Here is a 24,299-nt window from a genome sequence, read left to right as displayed (position 1 = left end):
TATATACAAGCCCATTCCTTCCCAGGAGCAAGAGACATCATTCTGTATGACACTGTCCATGGAAGCCAGCCCTGATAGGCTCAGACCCTGTAGGCATCAATACAACAAGCCGCACACACCCACACTCGCTTCATCTGGTAGAGACCACGCAGGACAAAGCAAACGCAACAGATAAAAATCTCGTGAAACTGCCTTAATTAAAAAAGATCCACATCTCCCTCATTCTTTCTAGCCCAAATGCCTAACCTTCATGAGGAAAGGATTGAAAAGATTCCCATTTTCTGGTCTCATCCACCGGTGCTGCCAGGCCGGACGCTTTACAGCAAGCCTGTGTGTTTTCCTGCAGATCCACCCTTGAATGCTAAGTAACTGCTCTGCACACGCCTCTCTCTGCGGAGCTCAGGGAAATGGCAGCCAGAGCAATGAGTGGTTGGCATGGCAACAAGAAGAAGAAAATCTGCAACCTCTTGTATTGTTAGGCCTGCTTGTTTATTTGCCTCGGGGGCCTATGCGGAGAGCTTTAGTCATTTTGCTAGAGAAATGGCGCTGAGCTATTTCGCTCTGCGTACATTAATGTAGTATATACAGTAGGTTGTATTTTAAAAGGGATCTGTTTAGAATTGAAGATAGAAAAAGAGGGTAGCAAAAAGTGGGTTTCAGTTCTCTAAGGTTGAAAGGGAGAATAGAAAAAAGGTTAGCGCTCTCTGCCATTTGCTTATGCCAACCTCATCCTCTATTATGTGTTTTCCAGCTTCAATACGTAATCTCTGCAACAATAATTTTATGGGTCTGGGTTTGTCTGTTATGAAGCTGCTTGAGTTATGGGGATGTCAAAATGTAGAGAAGGCTATATCACCTCCCGCGTAGGGGGAAGAGATGGAAAATGCAGCTGAAAATACAGACATGCCTGGGGAAAAAAGGGAATGTGGAGAATGGTTGGGCGTCAGGTAAAGAAATGACCTTCCATTTTTATATTTACTGCAAGTGATATGCAAAGAAGAACCACTTCATATGGGGACTTGTTTTCTCCTATTAGTGTTCCAATCCCATGCTCGAGGACAGCTGAAGTCAAGTCTGTTCTTAAAAACTTGTATACTTTGACAACTATAAATATCTTTTTCTTCTCAGCCTCCTTTCAATCTCCACTTTGGAGGAAACCGAGAATCACGCTATGATTTTATGCCATGCTCCAGGAGTGTGAATGTAAGTTCTGCAACAGAAATGTGCACTTTGCCTGCCATGCATGGCAGCTGAGGAGGGCAATCGAGGATCTCTCTTCTACCAAATAAGAAGCTTGGACCAGGTAGCACATGGTCTCAGGTGATGACTACACTCGAGGAGGATGTGAAAGCTCGTCTTCTGGATGGACAAAGGCTAATATTTACAAGATTAATTCTTTCAGGCAAAAACAAAAAATAAAACAAAACAATAAAACCTCTATTCTAAAGGAATCTTGAAAGCCTTGCTCAGAAATAAATGATAGAGTATACACAAAAATTATGTCTCCTCTTGCAGAGAAAACAATTCAGAATGAAACCAAGTTCCATGGGGTTCCAGTTGTCCTTCTGTGTCCTTGTGTTGGGGGTGGGGGAGGAGGAGGTGGAGGAATGGCTTCAGTATCCCTGTATATCAAAATCTGTTGTTCGAGTCCTTATGTAAAATGGCATAATGTTTGCATAAGGCCTCTGGAATCTGCACATATGTCTTAAATCATCTCTAGACTGCTTATTTTATGGATATGGTATATAAATTCTATGTTAATAATTGATATACTGCTTTAAGAAACAGTGACTAGCAGGAAAACACTATTATTCTATCCAAACACAATTCCTTTCAAATTTGTTCAATTCACAGTTGTCTCTGGTAGTGGTTGAACAGATAAGGAAAACAGATTCCAGTTTTGCAAGCATCCCTTGAGGAACAAAGAGGAATCAGAGACTTTTCTATCCCTAGAAGGATAATGGTGTTCAAAAGAATGTGAGGAATGGAGAATTAATACACACTTTGCTTTTACAGTTAGCAAACATTATATTAAGATGATTTCATAATTGTGTTCAGCAAGGGTGAGATCCAATGCCATAGACAACAGGATGTCAGATGAAGTGACAGCCAGGGACATTGCCAAGTCACGAGCACACTGAGTATGGAAACTGTGACTCCACATCTTTAAAATGTCACTTGAAAGGTACAAAGGAACAACCCCCATCCATCTTTCTATGGGCTTGCCTTTACATTGTATGACAGGAGACAACAGCTAACAAATATAAAGAATAAGATATAAATATATAAAGAATGTAAAATAATATAGTATAAAATAAAAAATAAAAAGAATAAGAATTAGCTCCTTGGTCCTTGAAATGGTCACCTCCAAATATAACACTAGTTCCCACCAGGTCACCACCTTGAAAGCATAGCATTTTTGAAATACCATATTTGGGATTTAAGAGGATTTGCTTATACAGGTGATGATTTGCGACACACATTATCTATAAATCATCAATGATAACAGTTATCATTTTACTAATCTGCTTTGAAAGAAGCTAATTGCACATTAGCTCATAATTGGAGCATTCTTTGTAAGTATAAGGAAAACATTTTACATTGTTTTCTAGAGCTTTCCATGCTAGCACGTCTTAGAGATTTAATAATTGGCCTGTTATTTTTAGAAGGAAGTTAGTTTAAAAATCACACCATAGTTTGGGTTGAAAACATCACTATGGCAACCCACAGATGAGGATGTACCACCTCTGTCACTGTGAGCATACATATGAATGCTTAGAAATCATCTTTTCCAAGGTAACATAAGAAAGACTAATTTAACACATGTTGAGATGCTTGCACAGAAAACACTGGATGTTCCTGACACTATTGCTTGAAAGAAACACCTGTGAGTTGGATTTAATTTATATTATTTTCTCAAAGAAGCTGGCAAGGACACATTGACCTGACAAGTAGACCTTTCTGATGCTGTTAGATACTTCTTTAAGACCACCAAACAAATAGAATATGAAATGAAACAAGTTGTACATGGCTTTAACAAGCATGCTATATACAGAGAATATAGTGCATTGTATTGCTCCATGGTAGTCAATAGGGTCATGTGTTGAGCATCCAAAGACAGAACTAACCAGGCGTGGTAGCTTATACCTGTCATTCCCAGCACTTGGGAAGCTGAGGCAAGAGGACAACCTTGACTTTAAGGAGAGTCTGAACTATACAGTGAGTTCAAGACCAGCCTGGGCTACAGAGTGATACTATCCTCAAAAACAAAACCAACAAAAACAAAACAACAGCAACAGCAACAACCAAGTCCTCCAAAATCAAGGGATAAAAGTATAGATTTCAAATTGATTTGTAAAAGACTGTCTTTGAATTAGCCTATTTATTCAACCACTGGCCCAACATATGGTTATTGAACACTGAAGGTGCTAGGCCAGGGTCTCCAGGATACAAAGAATTCTTGGCCTGTGCCATTATCCTTTTTCTTCCTCCTAATCCTGATGCTGTAGCTTGTCCTCATTCCTTATTCCTCAAATCTATCACAGACCTTTCAGAGCAGAATCCCACCCTCAGCAAGTTGCATTGTATTCAGCTAGAGATAAAATGGTCCCTGTTCAAGAGTGTCTCCACCACTGCCACCCACAATGGTGGTAACTAACAATACTATGTCTTGCAGCACTGCCTTTATACATTTTGTTGTATTTGTATAACCCTCACTGGAACGATGAAAGGCAAAGATATTTTATTTCACTTTCAAACATAATTTTTTTTATAAGATCTATGTACTCTTGGAGCACTACACAGTTTCTTAATTTTCTGGGTTAGCCAAGGTACTTCCAGCTTCTTTTCCGATTGTCATGGAATTCTGTAGGGCCCTGCCTGTGCATCAGAGCAACTGCAGAAGATTCAGCATAATGGAGAAGATATGCAATCTTTAAGAGGGATACAGTGTGTGCTAATGTTGAAACACAGAAGTATCACAAACTGATAGTTTATGCAGTGTTTGACAGAGGCTGAGTTACCCTGTAGTTCATTGAGCATTTATTTATACTCTCTTGCCATATTCCTGTGAATTTAGGAAGATTTGTCCTAAGTAAAAACAAGCCCTTTTCAACTCTGCCTTTCTAGACTTCTCATTTCACATTTGACACCCTGTGATTTGTATCCAAATTAACTGACATAGAGATCATATGCCATGAGAACCTCTGCTCTATAGAATATGGGCACAAGATTTTGTATGGAAGCTAATGTAACACTTAGCATGTACAAAATACTACTAAAACACTTCCTACTAAATCTGTGTCTTAAAAATTTATACTATATATTTTTAATTTTCTTCTGTCATTTAAAATGTCTCTACTATTTCCTGAATAAAATCAAACATGCATATGTATGCATATCTATACACCCATAAACATATACCCATACACACATAAATATATATATTATACAGCTACACATACTTATAATTTGTACCAAGAACCTTATGCATGCTAAGTATGTATAACATTGACCAAACCCCTATCCCTTACACATAAGGTGTTTTGGCTGGAGTGTATAGCAAATAAGCATCAGAGTCTAATTGTTGGGGTGCAAAAACCAACCTTCAAATAAGTAAGGGATGACTTTGAAGGGGGGAGTGCTTTATTTTACTACTTGTAGTTTGTCCAGTCTTTTGAAGAAATAAGTCATCATCTGCAAGTTCAAATATACAAAATTCCGAATGACAGAAAAAGGGAAATGATGAGCAGAATGCTGTACTGTAAAATAATGTTGCTCTATGTCATTAACGTTCTATACTTATGGGCTCATTTAGGATGGTGTCAATGTTAATACTTTTAATATAGGCACTGGCTGGAGAGATGGCTCAGTGGTTTAGAGCAGTGGTTGCTCTTCCAGGTTTTATACCCAGAGCCCACATGGTAGCTCACAGGCATCTAGTCTCAGGGAATCCAATGTTCCCTTCTGTCTACTACAGGTGCTGCCTGCATGTGGCATACAAACATACATGCAGGCAGAATATCCATAAATATAAAATAAATAGAATTAGCTCTATTCCATTTTTTGTTTAGCTTCTGTGTATTGTGCTTTGGAGGCTGAGACTTGTGAAAGTGTCCCCATATTTGAGCATGCATGTTCATCTCCCCTTTCTCCTCTTTCCTTCTCCCCTGTTTCCTTAGAAGGCTGATGAGGTCACTTTTCTCTCTACCCTAAAAAGAAATATGCTTCTTATCAATCCGTTGAACTAACTCAGGCCCAATGTCTCTCATAAGAAGAAAACATTGAGATTTATTTTTCTCCCAGTAGGTTAAAATACTGACAGTTTATAGCAAAATATGCATATACTGAGTGTTTTTCCTATAAAGATTAGGGTGGTAAAAATTGAAGGGGTGGGGGAAGGGTGGTTAGAGGAGATCAAGACTGCAACCAAGTTGGGGGAAGTAAAGCTAACTGCCACAGTGTTTGGTGCTTGCCTACCAGGGTGCCTATTTCTCCTGACTGGATTCCAATCTTGCAGAGTGAGAGGACCAGCTGCTGTAGATTAATTCACTGTCAGAGTAACCTGACTACAAAGCACACAGATGTCTTTGTGGCCCTCAGTTACCTGCTGTTTCTCTGTCAGCTGAGGTCAGCTCTCCGTTGATCCCGTTCTCTTTGGTATCTGAATAGGTGCCCTGTGACCCGTGCTCTCCAAAGGCGCCTTCCTCCTCCTCTCTGTATGGAAATCCATTGGCGCTGCGGCTCAGCCCTTCCCCTGCCCCACCCTGGTCCTTCATCTCTGGAGAGTGAGGGTGTGCAGCTGCCTCTGTGAGTGAGGCTGATGTCCAGTGTGGTGCCTTTCCTTCATCTTTCCGCTCGTCAGCCATCCTTCAGATCTCTGTACTGTCTCCTGCAGATAGAATGTATGCATGTTAGTTATCACTTCAGGGAAAGCTGAAAGCATTAGTAGCAAGGTAGGGACAATCTGAGGCCCAATCAGTGGCTTGCTGTATTGATAACTGTTCTAAAAAAACAAAACAAAACAAAACAAAACAAAAACAAAAAACAAAAAACAAAAAACAAAAAAAACAAAAACAAACAAAAAACCCAACTAGTACATTGTTTTTGTTTGTTTGTTTTGAGAGCATTTCTGGAATGCTCCATAAAACTACATATTCTCTTTAAAAAAAAAACAATCATATTTCAGGACAAATCTTAACTAACGTCTTTGACAGACAGTTTGAATATTCAGTGGTAGCTAATGAATGATTTGCTGTGGGAATCAGCAGTGTGAGAAAACTGAGTTAGAAGAGGATAGGAAAAGGAACAGCTGGAGGAAATACCACATTCTCAGACATCACTCAACTACCCTTTAAAAACAACTTCAAGGGAGCCTAGATGAGAACATGGTCAGCATTTTCATTTCAACTGCATGCAAGTCAAGCCAATTAGATGTTGTTTGGTGAGTATTTTGATGCAAGAAATGATAGCCAACAAATATTTTTATTGGATATTTTATTTACATTTCAGATGTTATCCTCTTTCCCTATCCTTCCCCCATGGACCCCCATCCCATCCCTCCTCCTCCTTTTCACTTTTATATCATTTTAATTATATGCAAATATTAATGTAAGTTCTAGGTTCAGGAACTAGCAATACAATAGATGCATATAGTCAAGGAACAAGCAAGACAATAAACACAAATAGACAAAGAACAAGCAAGGCAATAAACAGAGTCCTGTGATCACTCCCATGATCACTATTTCTAAGGGCTTATCAGGATGACCAAAATATCTGAGCCTACCTCCCTGTCCTAGAAACCAAAGTCATTTTCATGCCTGAAGCCTACTTCTTTGTTCTAGCCTAAGATTTAGATTCCTGCCTGAAATCAATTCTTTTTTTTCATTTTTTATTGGATATTTTATTTATTTACAATATGGATGTGATTCCTTTTCTCCATTTCCCCTCCCTAGAACCCCCCCATCCGATCCCCCCTCCTCCTTTATGCTTTTATACCATTTTGATTACTTGCATGTATTATGGTCAGTTGTAGGTTGAGGGTCTAGCAATACAATAGATGCAAATAGTTAAGGTAGAAGCAAGACAATAAACACAAATAGTCAAAGAAAAGGCAAGACATTAAACCCAATTACGTGAATACTCCTGTGATCACTGTTTCTAAGGGCTTATCAGGATGACCAAAATATCTGAGCCAACTTCCCTGTCCTAGCCCAAGGTCATTTTCATGTCTGAAGCCTACTTCCTTGTTCTAGCCTAAAAATTAGATTCCTGTCTGAAATTACTTCTTTGTTCTAGCCTAATATTTAGGTTCCTACCTGAGATTACTTCTTCGTTCTAGCCTGAGATTTAAATTCCTACCTGAAATTACTTTTTTGTTCTAATCTAACGTCAGACTCCTGCCTGAAGCCTACTTCCTTGTCCTTGGCCCATGTCAGATTCTTGTCAAGCAGCCCCAAAGGCTTTCTGCCTCTTCCCCGTTTCTATTTTATTAACAAGACTGAGTCTGTCTTAGGTCATTCTGACAAGAATGCATTATCAAAAGCAATGTACTTCTGTCTTAGGTTGGTAAGGCTCTGTGCAGAATCTTACCCTTCCTTGGCTTGCCAGCCTGTTAATTTAATAACTCTGTCTGGAGGTCCATTTTCAGGTTCAACCCATGTCTGAAATCACTTCTTTTCTAACAAATATTTTTAACCTACCTATATTTTAAGGAGGTCTGATATTTTTCTATAAACACAAATTTTGCAGAAAAAATATGGTGTTAGAACTGTACTCTGCTTAATGGCATCATCATACTACTAAAGTAAGAGCTGAAGACGATACATTGTTGACGTGAGTGAGGAGGCTGTGAATTATAGCAAGGGAGGTTCATTGTGGAGGAGGCATTTTCTTAACCTTATGTGAATGGCAGATACTGTGTAACCTTCTCTTACATGAGGATGCGACTAAATTTAGAGAGGCGACTGACAGATGATTCACTCCTCAGTTTGGAAAACAGTTACCAATGATGTAGTCTTATTGATGGCTTATCGTCCTCCCAGAACCGATTAAAACATACATAATGACAGTTTCTAATGGAAACAAAAAACACTTGCAAAGACTTCCAGACAAACAAAATCAAGATTAGGGAGAATCTATTTTGTTCCACTAGGTGTTTAGAGATCTCACATACAATTTAAAATGTTATGGAAGCAAGTTGTACCAGATTTACAGGAAGAACTTGTTTCTGAATTTTATTTACTTATTATTCATATGTATTCACATGCATGTGTCAGGTTGTATATGTGGACGTCAGAGGACAACTTTATGGAGTTGGGTCCTTTCCTTCCACCTTTTGAGGGTTCTGGGAATGAACTCACATTGTCAAGCAGGCATCATTGGATAGCAAGCACTTTCACTTGCTGAGGTATCTCACTGGTCCTGCTTTTGAATTTCAATGCCTCTCTTTGCTTCCTATGCTTCCCCCTTCTATCAAAAAGAATGAGACAAGCCGATTCATCTTAGCTAATTACAACATCAAATTACAACATCAAAGTGGCTCCAAATTTGTTTCCAAATGTATTCTGTTCATCTTTTACAAAATCATACTTAAGCAACATACAAAGAGCTTAGCTTTAAAAACATGGAAGGACTTATAAATAAACCACTAATATCTCTACATCACCCACCACTGCAAAGAACTTCATGTACCAAAGGCTTTCTCCAACAATTCCTAGTTTGACTGATTACAAAATTAAAGCAAATAAATGGAAAGGAAACATTAGTAGTTACATTTGTTGTGGTTATAATTATGCCAGCACTGATTGTACCATCAGTCATTACATGCAACAATTTCAGCTAGTTTTTCTACAATTCCTGGTGCAACGACAGGAGCTTGAATACTTGGTCAAGTACTTGAGTGAGAGTTACTTGCAAATCTGTCCTGAGCTATTATGAATGTATGAAGAAGCACCTCAGAGGCATAGTAAAGGTCTGAGAATGGAACCTGATGGTAAGGACAGACCCTCAGGTCTAACTTCCCCCTGGTGTACATATGAGAAACTAAGTATGTGCATTTTATAAATGTGATCCAGCAATGTTCACCCCATCCCATTCTGCACTGTGCACCAGCCAAATAGCAAAGTACCTGATATAAGAATCTAGACACTGTGGTTTTAAAATTGACATGGTAGCTTCATCTTAGGTTCAAGTAGCCACCTGTGAATACAGACTTGCCTTCCATAGCATCCTAGTCTTTGGGTGCCTCAAAGTCTTTTACTGTTCTTGGTCAATATTTCCATATGCTTCTGTGGCCCTATCAATTTTTGGTATGTGTGCAGAGTAGACCGTCAATACAGAAAAAAATCCTTACATAAAGAAGTCTGGGCTTTGCTATTGTATCTTTTTGAAAACTAAATAGGATTCGTGTTTTGTGATACTTTTACATATGTAAAGAACTGAGTAGATAATATAGAGTTTCTACTAACTCAGTTTATAATTTTTCCAATTCTGAACATCCTTCATGAATGAAACATTTATTATAGTCCATAAAACAGTATTAATACATTATTAGCTAGAATCTGTAGTGTAGATTACTGTGATGGCTATTCCTGGTTGTCAACTTGACTACATCTGGAATTAACTACAATTCAGAAATGGAGAGCACACCTGTGATCCAGATCTTGAGGCTGGAAGACACAGGCTTCTGATCTGGATTTTGACATGGAGATCTTGAGGCATAGTGGTTATGAAACGATTAGGCCCAGGCAAGGTAGTACACACTTTTAATCCCAGGAGACTGAAGCAAGCAGATCTTTGAGTTCAAGGTCACCCTGGGACAAATCAAGCTTTAGATCCAGGTGTGCTGGTACATACCTTTAATCTGGGCCATCCCTTCTGCTGAAGGCCTACATAGGAACATTGGAAGAAGGAAAATTCACTCTTTTTCGACTGCTTGCACTTACTTTGCCAGCACATCTGCTAGAACCTACTTCTACAGAAGACCAGTTTAAACAACTAGACCTGTGTGTCTGCGAAACTATTAGATTCTTGGATTTCCCATTCACAGCTGCCCATTGTTGGGTTAGTTGGGCTATAGACTAAGTCATTATAATAAATTCCTTTAATATATAGAGACACCCCATAAGTTCTGTGATGCTAGAGAATCTTTTTTTTAAATTTTTTTATTGGATGTTTTATTTACATTTCATATGTTGTCCCCTTACCCCAGCCCCCACCCACCCAGGAACCCCCAATCCCCTCACCCCTCCTCCTTCTTCTCTGTGGATGTAACCTCTATCTATCCCCCCACTCCACCTCCCCACCCTCAAAATTCCCACCCCCTGGGGCGTCCAGCCTTCATGAGGTCAAGGTTCTCTGCTTCCACCTATGCCCAGCAGGGCCCTCCACTCTTACCTATTTTGTTGCTACTTCATAACTAGTTTTGCTACTGTTAAAAATTATAATGCAAATATGTGATATGTAGACTATCTTGTATGTGACCCCAAAGGAGTCGTGACACACAGATTCACAACCACTAATATACATGCATTTGTCTTTGTATAGGTGTGCACACCTAAGTCTAAGTCTAGTGTCCATACAATCTAGAAGACAGCATCAGATCCTTTGGAAGTAGAATTATAGGTAGTTGTAAGCTACACAGTATAGGTGCTGAGATTCAAACTTGGGTCTTTTGTAAAAGCACACTTTTGCACTTTAAAAAAAAAAACCCAAACCAACCAAACAAAACCCACTCATTGTTAGCTCCAGTACCCCTGGGAGTCCTTGAAGGTCATAGGAAATACAACAGTATGAAAATTCACAACTCACAGATAAATTTGGCTATGCCTCATCCCTCATTCCCAAGACTCCAGAACAAATTTCTCAGTGAACAAAACTTCTGATCTTTAACTAACAGACCAATAACTAAATTGACAGTGTGCTTATTAGTGTTCATCTACTTCAAAGATTGATATCATTTGTTCTTAAGGGGTTATACAGATACAAAATAAATAACTGAGTGTTTAATGATTTAAATTTTTGGATTTTTTTTAAAAAATGAATTAAAACTAATTTTGGAGGGAGGGCTACCTAAGCACACTGATTTCACTTAATCCTATAGTCGCAAGTAAATCAAAGACCTTGCCTACAAAGCATTACCTGACTGAAAGACAAACTGCAGGTTCCTCTGAAGTGTATGTAGTCTAACCATCTATTAGGCATCAGTCATCACTGTGCTGACACTACTGTGGCAGGAAGTATGAATGGAAATGGGTGTTGCTGCTTTTGGGGAAAAGCTTCTTACATCAAAGGAGATACTATTGGACCATGCTCACTCATAATCACAACGGATTATTAAAATACCACTCATAGGGTGAATCATTTTATGTAAATTTCTAATGGAAGTTTTGGGGTCACGTTTGTATTTTTGTGAGACATTGACAAGGGTGAACTTGCAATGGCTAATCTTGACTGTCAACTTGATGCACTTGGAAAGATGGAACTTTAGCTGAAGCATTGCGTTTGTAAAGCTAAAATGTGGGTATGTCTGTGGGACATTTTGATTGGTACTTGATGAAGGCATGTCAAGCTCATGGTAAACAGTGCCACTCTTGGGGTAGGTGGACCTGCACTGGGTGAGAAAGCAGAGCAACAAAGGTGAATCAAGCCAGTAAGCAGTGTTCCTCCATGTTTTCTGCTTCCACCTGTTTCAGCCTCTAAGTCCTGCTTTGGCTTTCCTTGATGGTGGACTATAAGCTATAAGGTGAAATAGCGCCTTTCAACCCCAAGTTGCTTTTGCTCAGTGATTTATCATAGCAAGAGAATTCAAATTATGGTAGCAAGGAAATACCTCAAAGACAAACATAAATACTATTGACAAATTTAAGTCATGACTTTAAGGCATCTGTACTCCAATTTTCAGTTACTTAGACTTTTAAAATATCTGACATATTAATTGATATGTGTTCTTGGAGAGTAATTTTGTAGCTTATGGTTAGGTTTGTTCATTATCAGTACTTCCACTTAATAGATTTTAGTGCATCAATATTATCTTACAAATTAAAATAATACTTTAATGTTTTTTCTAAGCTTAAGTTTATAATATTCTTTTTCAGAAATTGAGGAGTTTGCTTGAGCATTAGTCTATATGTGTAAAAGAATTCATGTTTTTGTGTTTGTGAGAAAAAGAATTAGAGCTGACCACAGGCAGTCCAAAAGTCTGTCTCCAAAAATGAGAAACTACTGTTTGAATATTGTGTTTTATTACACAATTGACCCAGGTATTAAGGATCTCCACAATGACATAACTTGCATTGAAGTTTTGAAATGAAATATCTTATCCTACTTTTTGATTATTTCTGATAGTTTGTAGTCTACCAGACAATCTGAACCTTCCCAACATTTCCCATGTCAGGGATTTAATATTTCCCCTCTAGCATTCCACAATTCTAAGTTATTGCTATTGGCTATTTATTATGAGTAATTGGTAATATTTATCAAATCTTCTCTGAAATCAGTAGGAGCTATATCATTAGGAAACAATTATTGTCCCATTAAATTCTAATATTTTGCTTTAAGGCATAGTTTTTATAAGAAAGTTGCATTCATGTATATAAAATGTATTAGAAGCAAAACAGAATCAATTAGTCTCTTCTATGTAAAAACATGTATAAAACTGTAATATTTTAGATTGTTCAGATAGATTATACATGAGTATACTCTAGCAGAAAAGTATGTTTTCTAGAATAATTTAATTTTAAAATATATTTTTGTTCATCTTTCTTGGAATATTCTTTTAATCATTTCTACACAAATATTGCTGATGGGCAAGTGATGACTTTAAAGTGGCAAATGAGTAATGATTCATGTTAGTGACAGCAGGTTAGCAGGCTTTTGTTAGTCTTCTTTATTCTTTAGAAAACTAGATGTACACAGCAGAACATACAGTACATATCAGCTGGCTTAAACTACTGAGTGTTTTTCTGTTATTCATCTATCATCACAATGCCTGCCTGATAAATCACTGAGCAAAAGCAACTTGGGGTTGAAAGGCGCTATTTCACCTTATAGCTTGTAGTCCATCATCAAGGAAAGCCAAAGCAGGACTTAGAGGCTGAAACAGGTGGAAGCAGAAAACATGGAGGAACACTGCTTACTGGCTTGATTCACATTTGTTGCTCTGCTGAAATACTGAAAAGGATTGTGTGTATGCTTCAATGATTTCTATATTATCTGCTCTTAAAAAAAGAAACAGAGATATCTTTAAGTGTATGACAAAATAGTTCTTTAGTACACATGCCCTCTGGGCATGTAGAAATGAGAAAACAAGATACAGCTGTCAAATTGCCTCCATTCTTTAAGGAGGAGAAACATGAAAGCAGAACTGACAGAGAAAAATCCTCCAAACAATTCTGACATCTTTCTGGGTTACCAGTGACCTTATTTTTTCCAGGAAAATCTAGGAGTAGATTCAAATCACAACACATTTTATGGAAAAAGAAGCCGTTTTTCATTTTTCTGCCTGTCGACTTAAGAATTTGAAGTTTTTTCCTACCCTCCTTTTCAAGTATGAAAGAGGTTAGTCAAACTAAGCTTCACATAAGCAATACACTACAGAAAAATGAAAGCCAACAAATTATCAAAGAGTGGGTTTCAAATATTAATTGAGTGTTGAGTGAGTTAGTTATCCACTGCCTACCAGACGCAGACACAAGGAGAAAGGTTCCAGTAGAGATGAATATTTGGCCACCATCAGCTCGAGAGATAAGAGTGAGTTTGAACTTCATTTTGAAGCTGTGGAGTATGGTAGAGCTGATACAACTCAAGTCCCAACTTCATCTAAATAATGCACATGTAGTGGAAACAAATGAATAGACAGAAGAGAGAAAGACAAAGTAGATAAAACAGAGTGTGTGCAGAGAGGTCAGGTGCTCCCACGTAAAGTCTTTTAATCCATCTCAGAAAGGTTTCTTAAAATTATTAAAATGAAATCCTCTTAGGATATCAACCATTCCAATGCATCCTCAAGTATTTTCAACACATTACCTCTAAAATCGATACAGTAAATCAGAGTTTCTTGGGTGGGGCTTGCAAATCGGTCTTTAACTGGTAAATGTGATAAAGGTTGAAGACTAGTGTTTTCAGACAGACCAGCTATTTCAGAAAAGAACAGCAAACGGCAAGAAATACAGAGAAGAAACATCACTTCAGAGTGACTGAAGTAAAGGGTAAAGCCAGGTATATTGGGAGGCCATATGACCATTCTTACAAAGAGAAGGTGCATATTTCATGTCCTTTGCCCAGGACTATTTTGATGAGTTGACAGAGTCCAAATACTAGAGAGAACACTTTTATTCTACTTTACAAGGAACATAGTGGTTTTTCCTTGTATTTAATTCTACTTGAATGCAGCAGAAATATCTTGAAGGAATGTTAATTTTATAAATGTTCCTTACCTATGACAACACAACAATTTTATGTTTTAAAATGATGAACATATTCAAAATGCTCTTAAGAGTGTATATTTTTGCCTAATTCTTGGCATTCACTTATGGTTTATTAAAGTATACTTGCTTAGTTTTCTTTACAGATCAATGGCTTTGGAGACAAATGTAAGGTGGTTCTAGATATAAATGTGTGGAAGATAGTTGTGAACTTATCTAGATACCTCAGATGTACATTCTGAAAGTGTTGAAGCAGAACTTTCCTCTTAGGAATCCCATTCAATCACAAACTTCATTGCTTGTCTTTGGATTAAATTTTTGGGATTTAATTTGTCTTTGGGAAGATCACAAAACATTTAGTCATCAATTATAGTTATTAGCAGGCATCATTAAGTACTGTCAAAAACCGGCAGAAAGAAAAGCTTGGCAAGTCTAAAGGAAAATTACGTTATGTGTCAGACAGACAGGTCTTGATTTCTATAGTGTCCTTGGCACAGGTACTTCTAGGGCGTTTCCTTTGAGATGTTTCACTCTATCATCATGAAGTATGAAGTTCAATCAAAACAGAGGGCATATAATTTTGTGCTGCTACTTCTCTAGAGAGGAACAAAAGAATCAAACAATGAGTTTCATAACAGAATTAAGCAAATGAATATTGCTTCTCTTTTCATAGAGGCTCAACTATATTTTGTATTCTTACCACCCCTCCCCAAAACACACAACAGATGCTTGGTTTAATCAGTAAGAGCATCATAATCACTAAGAGTATCATGTATCTTTGTGTATGCTGGGGGTGTTTCTAAGCTTAAGCATTTGGTAGTAAATGGCTTAAAACTCCAAATTGCTACCCTCTGTCTTCCATGTAAAATCAAAGGTAATTTCCATAACGACATGAAAAAAATGAGGCTGAAAACTTGTGTTTGTTTCAGGTCATTCCTGCTTTTCTCAGGCTGAGTGTAGAATACCTACAGTCTTACCAGATGACTCAGTCTTCATCATACACCATGCTAATTAGAAATTAGTATAAAGAAAGTTAGTGGGCACAGAAGACATTAACTCTGATGGTGATCGACACAGAATACAAAACCTCCCAGTGTGAAGTTATTGTTAAACCTGGATGACACAAGTGAGTCATAATGCCAAGCAGGCTGGAAATACTCACCAAATGCTATTCAGCATGCAATGTAACCTATCACTCCAAACTGAAAAAAGGACTGTTCTACGGTGACTTTAGCATGAAACATGTATTTCACAACTGTGTGATACATCTAGGCTCTCTTATATATCATACACACAGATGATCAAGTGTCTATTAGAAATAAATACTTATTAAATGATATAGTCTAGAACTCTAACTCTACTAATGGCATTTCACTAAGGATTTGTACTTAGAAGCTAGAGAAGCAGTGAGATAAGTAATAGATCTCCAACTGAAAACTAAGGTTCTACTTAGTCTTCTCATGGATCTACTACTTTCTAAATATGTCAGTCTACACATGACATCAAACCTGAAGGTTAGTTTCATAACTGCGATGATCTACTGAAGCAATGAACAGATAAAATTTAGTCCCTGTGTCATTACTGATAATGCTGAAGTTCAATCATCATAACTTTGTTAATATTTTTAAATGAGCATAAATCTAACAATCAGGAAACAAAGCATAAGAAGTAAATTGTAAATTAGATTTTGAAAATGGATGACTTTGTTTTAAAGATACCCAGCCTCAACTGTGATCCAAGGACTTTCAGACTTTGTTGAGTATCACCTAACAAAATACCGTGAAATCAAATCTCCTCTGGGTGCACACCTGGTGGAAATTAGGTAGAATTACAGATACTCCAAAGGAGATTTATAAGCTATAAGTGTTACTTGGGATGAGGAGCCTTTGGCTCTAGAAATCTGAGATCCACATGAGGGGAAGGCACTGGTTGTCTCCTAATGTTGCTACTATCAAATGCTAACATGTTAAGATCAAAATCCTATTACATGTATAGTAGATATGACCAAACACAGAACACCATCAGTCACAGCATATGTTGTGTGCATGTTTTTGAAATTCGTATCATCTTGGAAAGTGCATGTGATTAAGCAAATGTTTAATGCCATCCCATCATAGACCTTACAATATCAATTACTGTTTAGTGTGATGGCAGGGTAGGCTGTATGATGCTAAGATATCTAACGAAGACCACCACTCTAATTCACTAAGCAATTAGTTTAATCTTAAAAACACTAAAGGAAAGGGCTTAGTGTATCTGAGAATTGGAAACATATTTGTCACAGAAAAATCAACAATATATATATACTTTCACACACAGAGCTTGGTATGTGCTGACAGAGAGGTGGGAGTAGAGGATCCATAGACAACTTTTTTGACAGTACCTTTCCTGAGAGAGGCAGCATATGAATGTAGAGCATGAATAGGACTTAGCAGAAGAAAGCTCAGGAAACTTAAAGGGAGAAGAACTATGATGCCTAAGCCTCCCACCCTAAACTTTGTTTTGCTTTTTAAAACTTAGGATAGGAACAACTATTGTAAAGATACTCCAATGGGCACTTTCCCAATAATCTCAGTACACTATTCTTACAGTATTCTTCAGTCTAGGTTAGAAGTTCTTCACTATCCCATCTGTCTCCCTCACAAAGCTGTGAGTTGCAGAAAGGGAGGCTGTGTTTAATTCATTTCTCTACATATAGCACCTGGTCCACCAGCACAAGCACACCTATCTACTGATGAATAAATATGGGACAGATGTAAACCACAGAGTGTTCCCTATAGTCCCGAAGGTCTTCAGTATCTGTGAAAAATGAAGGAGGGTGTGGCTTATTTGGCTTTATTATTTAGAATGATTGATCCAATAATGCATAGATGAAATGTGAACCAAAAGAAGACATAACTAAGCATGAAGATGCTCTTAGGACAGTTGCTTTGGGAAAAGAGCATGTGGACCTGAATTATGACAGTCCTCCTTGGGATCGAAATGGGCTGGATTCTTTATGAGGAAATAAACTAATGATGCATTAATTAGAAAAGCCTAATCTAAAATTAGGATAATCCATAAAATAGATGTGTTTTACAAAATTGCCTTGTAAACTAATGTCTTAATTTTTATTTGTTTATTATCTAACTACATGCATTATTGACATGCTTTCACGAGAAGAGAATGAAACACCATCTTTCATAATACATTGAAATGTATTTTCTTATAATATTTTAAGCCATATGCAATGTTGTGAAGATCTCTGCTTCACTGAAATATACAATAGAAGATCTTACTTTTTAATGAGTAATGGAGTTTTTGTTTTTTAATTGTTGTTCAGTGTAAATCTGATGAGGTTATTTTGAACATCACTGATTTTCAGATGTGAGAGCAGGTTAGACCTTAATGGCAACAGACACGTTCAAAACTGGATTTAAATCATAAGGCCTTGGAATAAGGAAATAGATGTTGGAAGCAAACTAGGAGACAGCTCAGTGGCCATGGAGCTGCATCTTCCTTTGAAAGACACCGATTTACAAATTGCTCTAATGAGATTCTGGTGAAGGGTTTACTTACTTTTAGTATTGTTATCAATTTGGTTTTTATGCTTTCCTGGCCTTCATTTCATAAAAATCTATTGCCTACCAGTGTTATACCAGAAATTCTCTTATTTACTAGGAATAAGATGCTGGTTAAGATATGGACTCTCTCCATAAATCTCTCAATTGAGGAAGACAGACAAGTCTGAAGAGGTGAATCACAGTAAATATAGTAATGGAGAACAAACAGGTGCCAAAGAAATAACAGTCTTCCAAGTCACTTTTACCAAACAAAGAACTCTAGACATACACTATGTAGATAATTTATATTTTAATAGATATGAAACTATGAAATTAATGATGAGTTAAACCCAGCTAGTTAAATCAGATACTTTCTTTGAAAAAGGTAAAGTACAAGTCATGTAAAGTTTGAACTATATAACAGAGCAAATTCTTTTCTTTCTCCCTTGTTTTGGATTTGGAGTAGACTATACGTTGTGGTGTGCTTGCAACTGCCTGTAATGGTGATTTGCCCTGCTTGCTACATCAGTGAGTCTGGCCTGAAAGGATGCTTAAAAAATCCCAGTCATTTGGAATTCCCTCACAGCTCAGGTTAAATCCAAATGGGTGAACCTTCACATACAGCTTGACTTCTCTCTTTGAACAGACATGTCTTTGTACCCTGGAGTGAATTATAGAAACAGGGTCAATTTTTATGGCTGGCTACTTGCATTTTGCCAAACTTCTGAAGCGACAGAATGTGACCAAAAATTCTTGAACCCCTAAAGGCCTGAAATGTATATAATTAGTGCAAGGTTATGAGATGGTCAAATATTTTCAAGTAAATGAAAAAAAAACACCATAGTGCACTTAGTTTCTTTGCAGACAGCAGTTCTTATCTTATATGTAACATCCAATTTAATTATAGGCACAGATGTGACAATATTTAAAAAAACACATCTGATGGGTTTAGGATGTTGTTCTATGGTAGAATAATTGCACACTAAAGCTTAGTGCCTGGAATCAGTACCTAATACTACAATAAACATACCAAAACAGAATAAAGATATATAATATTAAAATAATAAACCCTTCTAGAAAGTAACAAATACTTCCTAGAAAGTTCTAGAAGGTAACAAAATCAAAGACAGAGAAATATGTTATTCTTTTAACAGATTCAAAATGTTCAATTTACTTTTTATTAAACTCAACCAACATTAACATTTCATCAGTTACCCAGCTATGAGAAAGTAGAAGAACTTTTGGTTTGTAAGGACAAGAGGAAGTGGGAAGAGGAAGTGACAGGTGAGGCTGGTTAAGCGATATGATTTGAGACAGAAACCTCAGACAGAAAAGTCCTATTTTTTTTTACGAGTCCGGAATATGTAAACTCAAGTCCTCATGCTTGTGTGACAAGCCTCCTCAGCAGCTGCCTAAATAATCTTCATTTGCAAAGATCTGTTGGGGAGGTGACCTCAGAGGAGAAACTGTATGAATTTGCTATTTATGCAAAGACCACAAGGATGCTCTGTTAAGGAAGGGAGACTATTGTTGGATGAAGATGCCCATGAAGGATCTGAGTGTATTCTGGGCATAGAAGCCATAGGATAAGAATGTGCTTGGCGCATTTGAGGCTGCTTAAGACAGAGTGCTGTGAGAACTATTTTCATAGACAATTTGGTGAAGGATTTTGATTTCAAAATATAGTGGGAGCTTCTTACAGGGTAATGGTAACCCTTAAAAGATCACATGCCTACTATGAGGAAAAGAGGGGGGCAGTTATGGTTGAGCAATAATAGAAGCCAAAATTTCAGTTTGGATTCCTTGCCGTTAGTGATCCCATGAGACATGATGGAAATTCTGCTGACAGACTGCTAAGGAAGCATAGGATAAAGTGGTGGATGGTCGATGCCAGGCTTATTAGCTGAAGAATAGACTTTCCATAATTGAAGACTATAGTGGAAAGAATAAGGGTAAATACACTTTTTCTACGCACAAACATTTCAGTTAATGTTTTTATTTTGTTTTTGTTTGTAGGACTGGGGATTGAATCCAGAGCCTCGTGTATATGTTAGTGCTGTACCCCCAGCCTTTCACAAATATTCTATATTATGAAATAGTTACTTCGTTCTACTAATAAGACTATTATTTTCATCAACACATGCGAGTGTACTATTTTCCTTGAAAAACGTACTGTCTTTATGCTTTGTTCTAAGAATATCTTTTTAGTACATAAGTAATCATTATGTATGTGTGCATGGCATTTTATATATGAATGCGTGTATATGATACTGTAACTTGAAAATTCCTCTTGGTTTGTCCACAAAGATTCCTTATTCCTAAACTAAGACTCATTGTAATTGTAACTATATGTCCCCAAGAAGTAACCCATCAAGACTTACCTAAACACTGCTCTCCGGTATCAAGGACTCAGGGAGCTACAACACTGTGCCACTGAAAATGTCTTTTGTATTGCTTTGCCCTTTGCTCTTCATTCAGAATTGATCACTACAGGGTCTTCTTGCCTCATGCTCTGCTCACAGTGAGCTGAAATGATTCAGGCTCTGGCACTGGCTCACTAAAGTATTTGCTTTAGTGAATTTTCAGTTTCTCTGACAGAGATTACAATTGCCTCTGAATCAGACTGCCTTTTGGAGTAATTACTGAGAACAACTGGAATTCTTGACATTCATTAAACATCAGTGCAGGTGGGAGCAAGGAGTGTAGAAAAGATTACAGAAAATTATCATGGCTTTCATGATTTTGCTTCTCAGAAGATTTGACAGACACACCCAGAAAGCATCTGCCTCTACCTTCAACCATGTGGTCTTTACGCATTGCTTCTCAAACTTCTCACAGTTTGAAGCACCAGTTTGTCTTCCCTCATGTACTTAGCAAATCACCAGCTTTCTTGGAGTTTATTTTAGATGCTCTCTGGGGCCATGTGTGTGTGGTTAAAGTGCCACCTACTCTCAAAGGGGAAAAAATTAGCTGTCAAGAAATAACCAGTGATCACACCCTGAGTGTGAAGCAGTTAATCATAACCCCCCAGAATTCTACAGTCACAGGAAAGTAACACTCTGTGAAAGAATTAATTAGCAAATAAGCCGTTTTTGTACACTACTGAGGTGACAGAATTACTTTTATACAACATTGAAATAATACTGTGCTGGGTAGTTTTATGTCAACTTGACACAAGATAGTTATCTGAAAAGAAGGAAAGAACCAAAATTGAGAAAATGTCTCTGTAAGATCCAGCGGTAGGGAATTTTCTTAATTAGTGACTGACATGGAGGGCCTAATCCATTGTGGGTAAAGCCGCTCTGACTAATAGTCTTGGATTTTATAAAACAGAACAAAACAAAACAAAACAAAACAAAACAAAACAAAACAAAACAAAACAAAACAAAACAGCAAAGCAAAGCAAAGCAAAGCAAAGCAAAGCAAAGCAAAGCAAAGCAAAGCAAAACAAAACAAACCAGGCTGAGCAAGCCACAAGGAGCAAGCCAGTAAGCAGCACCCCTCCACACACACCCATGGCTTCTGCATCAGCTCCTGCCTCCAGGTTCCTGCTGTTTGAGTTCCTGTTCTGACTTCTTTTGATGATGATGAAGAGCAATATAGATTTTGAAAATATTATTTCTATGAAGAACATTTGTTAAAAGAAACATATCTGTGCACTGTTGTAAGAACTAACTTTGATAGATGGATTTGTCTACTACGTTTAACTATTTTAACATAATATAAGAATTATGACGCATAATTGTATCTCCATGGTATGACTGTCTTCTGTTTTTGCCACAACTTGAGGTATTTGACCCATGTATACAAAGGTAATGATTCACAAATTTCTACTAGAAACTCAGATATTTTACTAGCAGTTCACAGAACTCTTTTCTTTATTCTGAGCATTAGGTAGAATGCTCCCTCCCCCTTTTTTTTTTGCTGAGATGACTGAGAAATGTGTCCCTGGCTTGTATCCACTTTCCATGTGCTCCTGCTTGGTCTCTGCCTTCCCAGCAGTTGATTATAGACGATGATGAAGGAAAACCACTAATGGCAGGAGTCTGAGTCCTGGTTGACTACAGCTGCACAATGTTTTTTTCCTCTCTAGTGAAACGCTGGCTGATTGGAAAAGTTTGTGCATTTCAGTGAGAATATATGCCCTGCACAGGAGTTGACTCTCCCATGTAATGACAGTACTGTCATGTGACCCTGCCAGGTAGCGGCCTAGACCTAAGACCTGAAGGATGAGTCTAAATAAACTTCTTCGTGCTTCCCTCGATAACAAAAGTAGTCTAATAAAAGCCTGCTCAGGAGCCTATAACAATCTTTCTGTTTAAGCAAAAGTGTATTCTTATTCATTATAACCCAGGATCTACATTGGTTGAGACAAAGTTACCAATATTGGACAGCAAATGTCTTCTGAGTACAGATATCCAGCAGAACTGATTGTTAAACTAGCTTCCCTCTTTAAATGACGTATCCTCAAAGCTAACTAGCTGGATAATAAGTATGGCTGGGTTACCATTGTTTTACTTATTTATTTGTTGTTTATTTATTCATTCATTTATATGTGTGTGGGCTCACAAGAGTGTATATGCACTTAGGTCCCTCACTGCATGTGTGAAAGTCAGTAGACAACATGTAAGAGTTGGTTTTCTGCATCTGCTCTCAAGTTGTTAAGTGTGCTGGCAAACATTCATACTCAACTGAATCTTCTCAGCTATCCTGGACCACTATCTTGTATTCAAACATTAGAATAGGTGCTTGTCAGTACCAAATGTTTTCTTTCCTGTTTCTATTTGGCCAAACTGTTAGAAGACAATCCTTAATCACAGCAGTATTTTATAGCATGTGGCTCCCACCTCTGCCTCCAGAACTCCAGCCCAAACAATCTGCTGAGGACTGCTAAGGAAGCAGAAGAATGTTCTAGTGACTCAGCCTGTTAAGTAGGAGGATTGTCATTGTTATTTTAACTCCTGCCAGAAGACATGGGCAACTTTCCTTTTCCCTGTCCCCAGATAACTAAGTACTGATCCTTCTTAAAAAACCCTCACCCAGGCTTAGCTCTTGATCAGTAAGAGCCAGAAGACCTGGGCACCAGGTTGATTAACAGCTCCTGGCACAGAGGAGAATAGTTTTCTGCCACAGTAACATCAGATATCCTAAAGTTATCAATCAAACTTATTTTTAGAATGCATAATGCATCTTGTAAATTGTCTCTGTAGAACGTATAGACAATTTTTGTGAAGCAGTTATCAGTGCAAGCCATAGCACTCATTATCAGAGAAGATCAAGTAATAGCAGGTTGCCATTCTCTTTTTCTTTGCAGTTGGTTGGCGCATTGTAGCCATAGTGTTTATCATTCTGTTGTCAAGTGTTCTCAACAATATAAATAATCATCAAGTGTAGCTCCTTGAGATATTGTTAAACTAAAACTTCATCCACATACACAAAATAATTCTTAAAAGATAAACTCCCTCCAGCTATAAATGAAAAAAATGTTCTGGTGAGTGTATAATCTAAGTTATGGTGAACTGTGGCAGATTACACTATTTGCTTAGGTAAAAGACTTCAAGAATAATACATATTTTTTTTTTTTTAGACTTCAAATGTTCTCCTTATATCCATATGGGTAGCTTCTTCCTAACTTGTCTATGTAGTTCGGGAACTTTTTGTATCATAAATTAAGATCTGAGATGATTAAAGAAGCTACATAGGTTTTTCAAAATACTGTAAAATCAGAAAAATTTTAGATTGAAACCAGAAAAGTGTTTAGGCACTAAAAAAGCAATAGGTTCTGCTAAGACAGATAAATGAATCCTTTAAGAGGCACCAACCATTGCTGATGTGCATTGTGGGTATTCTGTGGGCAAAGCATCTACCTGCCATGTTCCCCAGCAACCCTTATATACCCAGTCCTCTCTCCAGCAAATGAGAGCTTACCTGGGAGGTGGTGGCCTAGGTGCTGGTGACAAAGGTCAGAACATGATAGATACAGTTTCTGCCATGAGAGGGAGGAAACAATGTCGAGATGATGTGCGGTGCAAACAATGATAATTGTCTGCCATCTAATAAAACTGTCTTTGGTCGGTTTTAAGAACTGTAATGCTCTTCCACGAGGCTTAAAGAGGTCAAGCCATATGCCTGTAACAAGTGGTTGAAGCTAGAGCAAAGCTGATTTTCAGTGTGATTAACAGTACACTGTAATATCCAGTGAGCTTTGTGTGAAAAGGGTTGCTGACTTCATAGGAATCATAGAATAAACTTCATAGACAATGATCTACCTTTACATTTGAGATTGCATGTATTATCACATTTTACATAATGTAGTACTTAGCACCTTTAGTGG

At 37.6% G+C, this 24,299-nt stretch overlaps 1 protein-coding gene across 4 annotated transcripts in view; it reads right to left on the bottom strand.

The window, feature by feature from the left end:
* Positions 1-23,953, bottom strand: part of Map2 (microtubule associated protein 2) — a 77,475-nt gene extending 53,522 nt beyond the window's left edge. For 3 of the 4 annotated variants that reach the window (XM_028765796.1, XM_028765797.1, XM_028765798.1), the window contains exon 1: positions 5,606-5,983. In XM_028765796.1, the coding sequence (XP_028621629.1) occupies positions 5,606-5,867 (262 nt within the window). In that variant the 5' untranslated portion in view covers positions 5,868-5,983. Of the gene's footprint in view, positions 1-5,605; positions 5,984-23,893 lie in introns of those variants that run through there. The other variant, XM_028765795.1, reaches the window with a different exon arrangement.
* Between the last annotated feature and the right edge of the window lie 346 nt (positions 23,954-24,299).

Source organism: Grammomys surdaster, unplaced genomic scaffold (genome assembly GCF_004785775.1).
Source record: "Grammomys surdaster isolate TR1022 unplaced genomic scaffold, NIH_TR_1.0 165, whole genome shotgun sequence".
NCBI classification, from domain to species: domain Eukaryota; kingdom Metazoa; phylum Chordata; class Mammalia; order Rodentia; family Muridae; genus Grammomys; species Grammomys surdaster.
The sequence above is the reverse complement of the archived record's forward strand: the minus strand, read 5'-3'. Positions and strand labels throughout refer to the sequence as shown.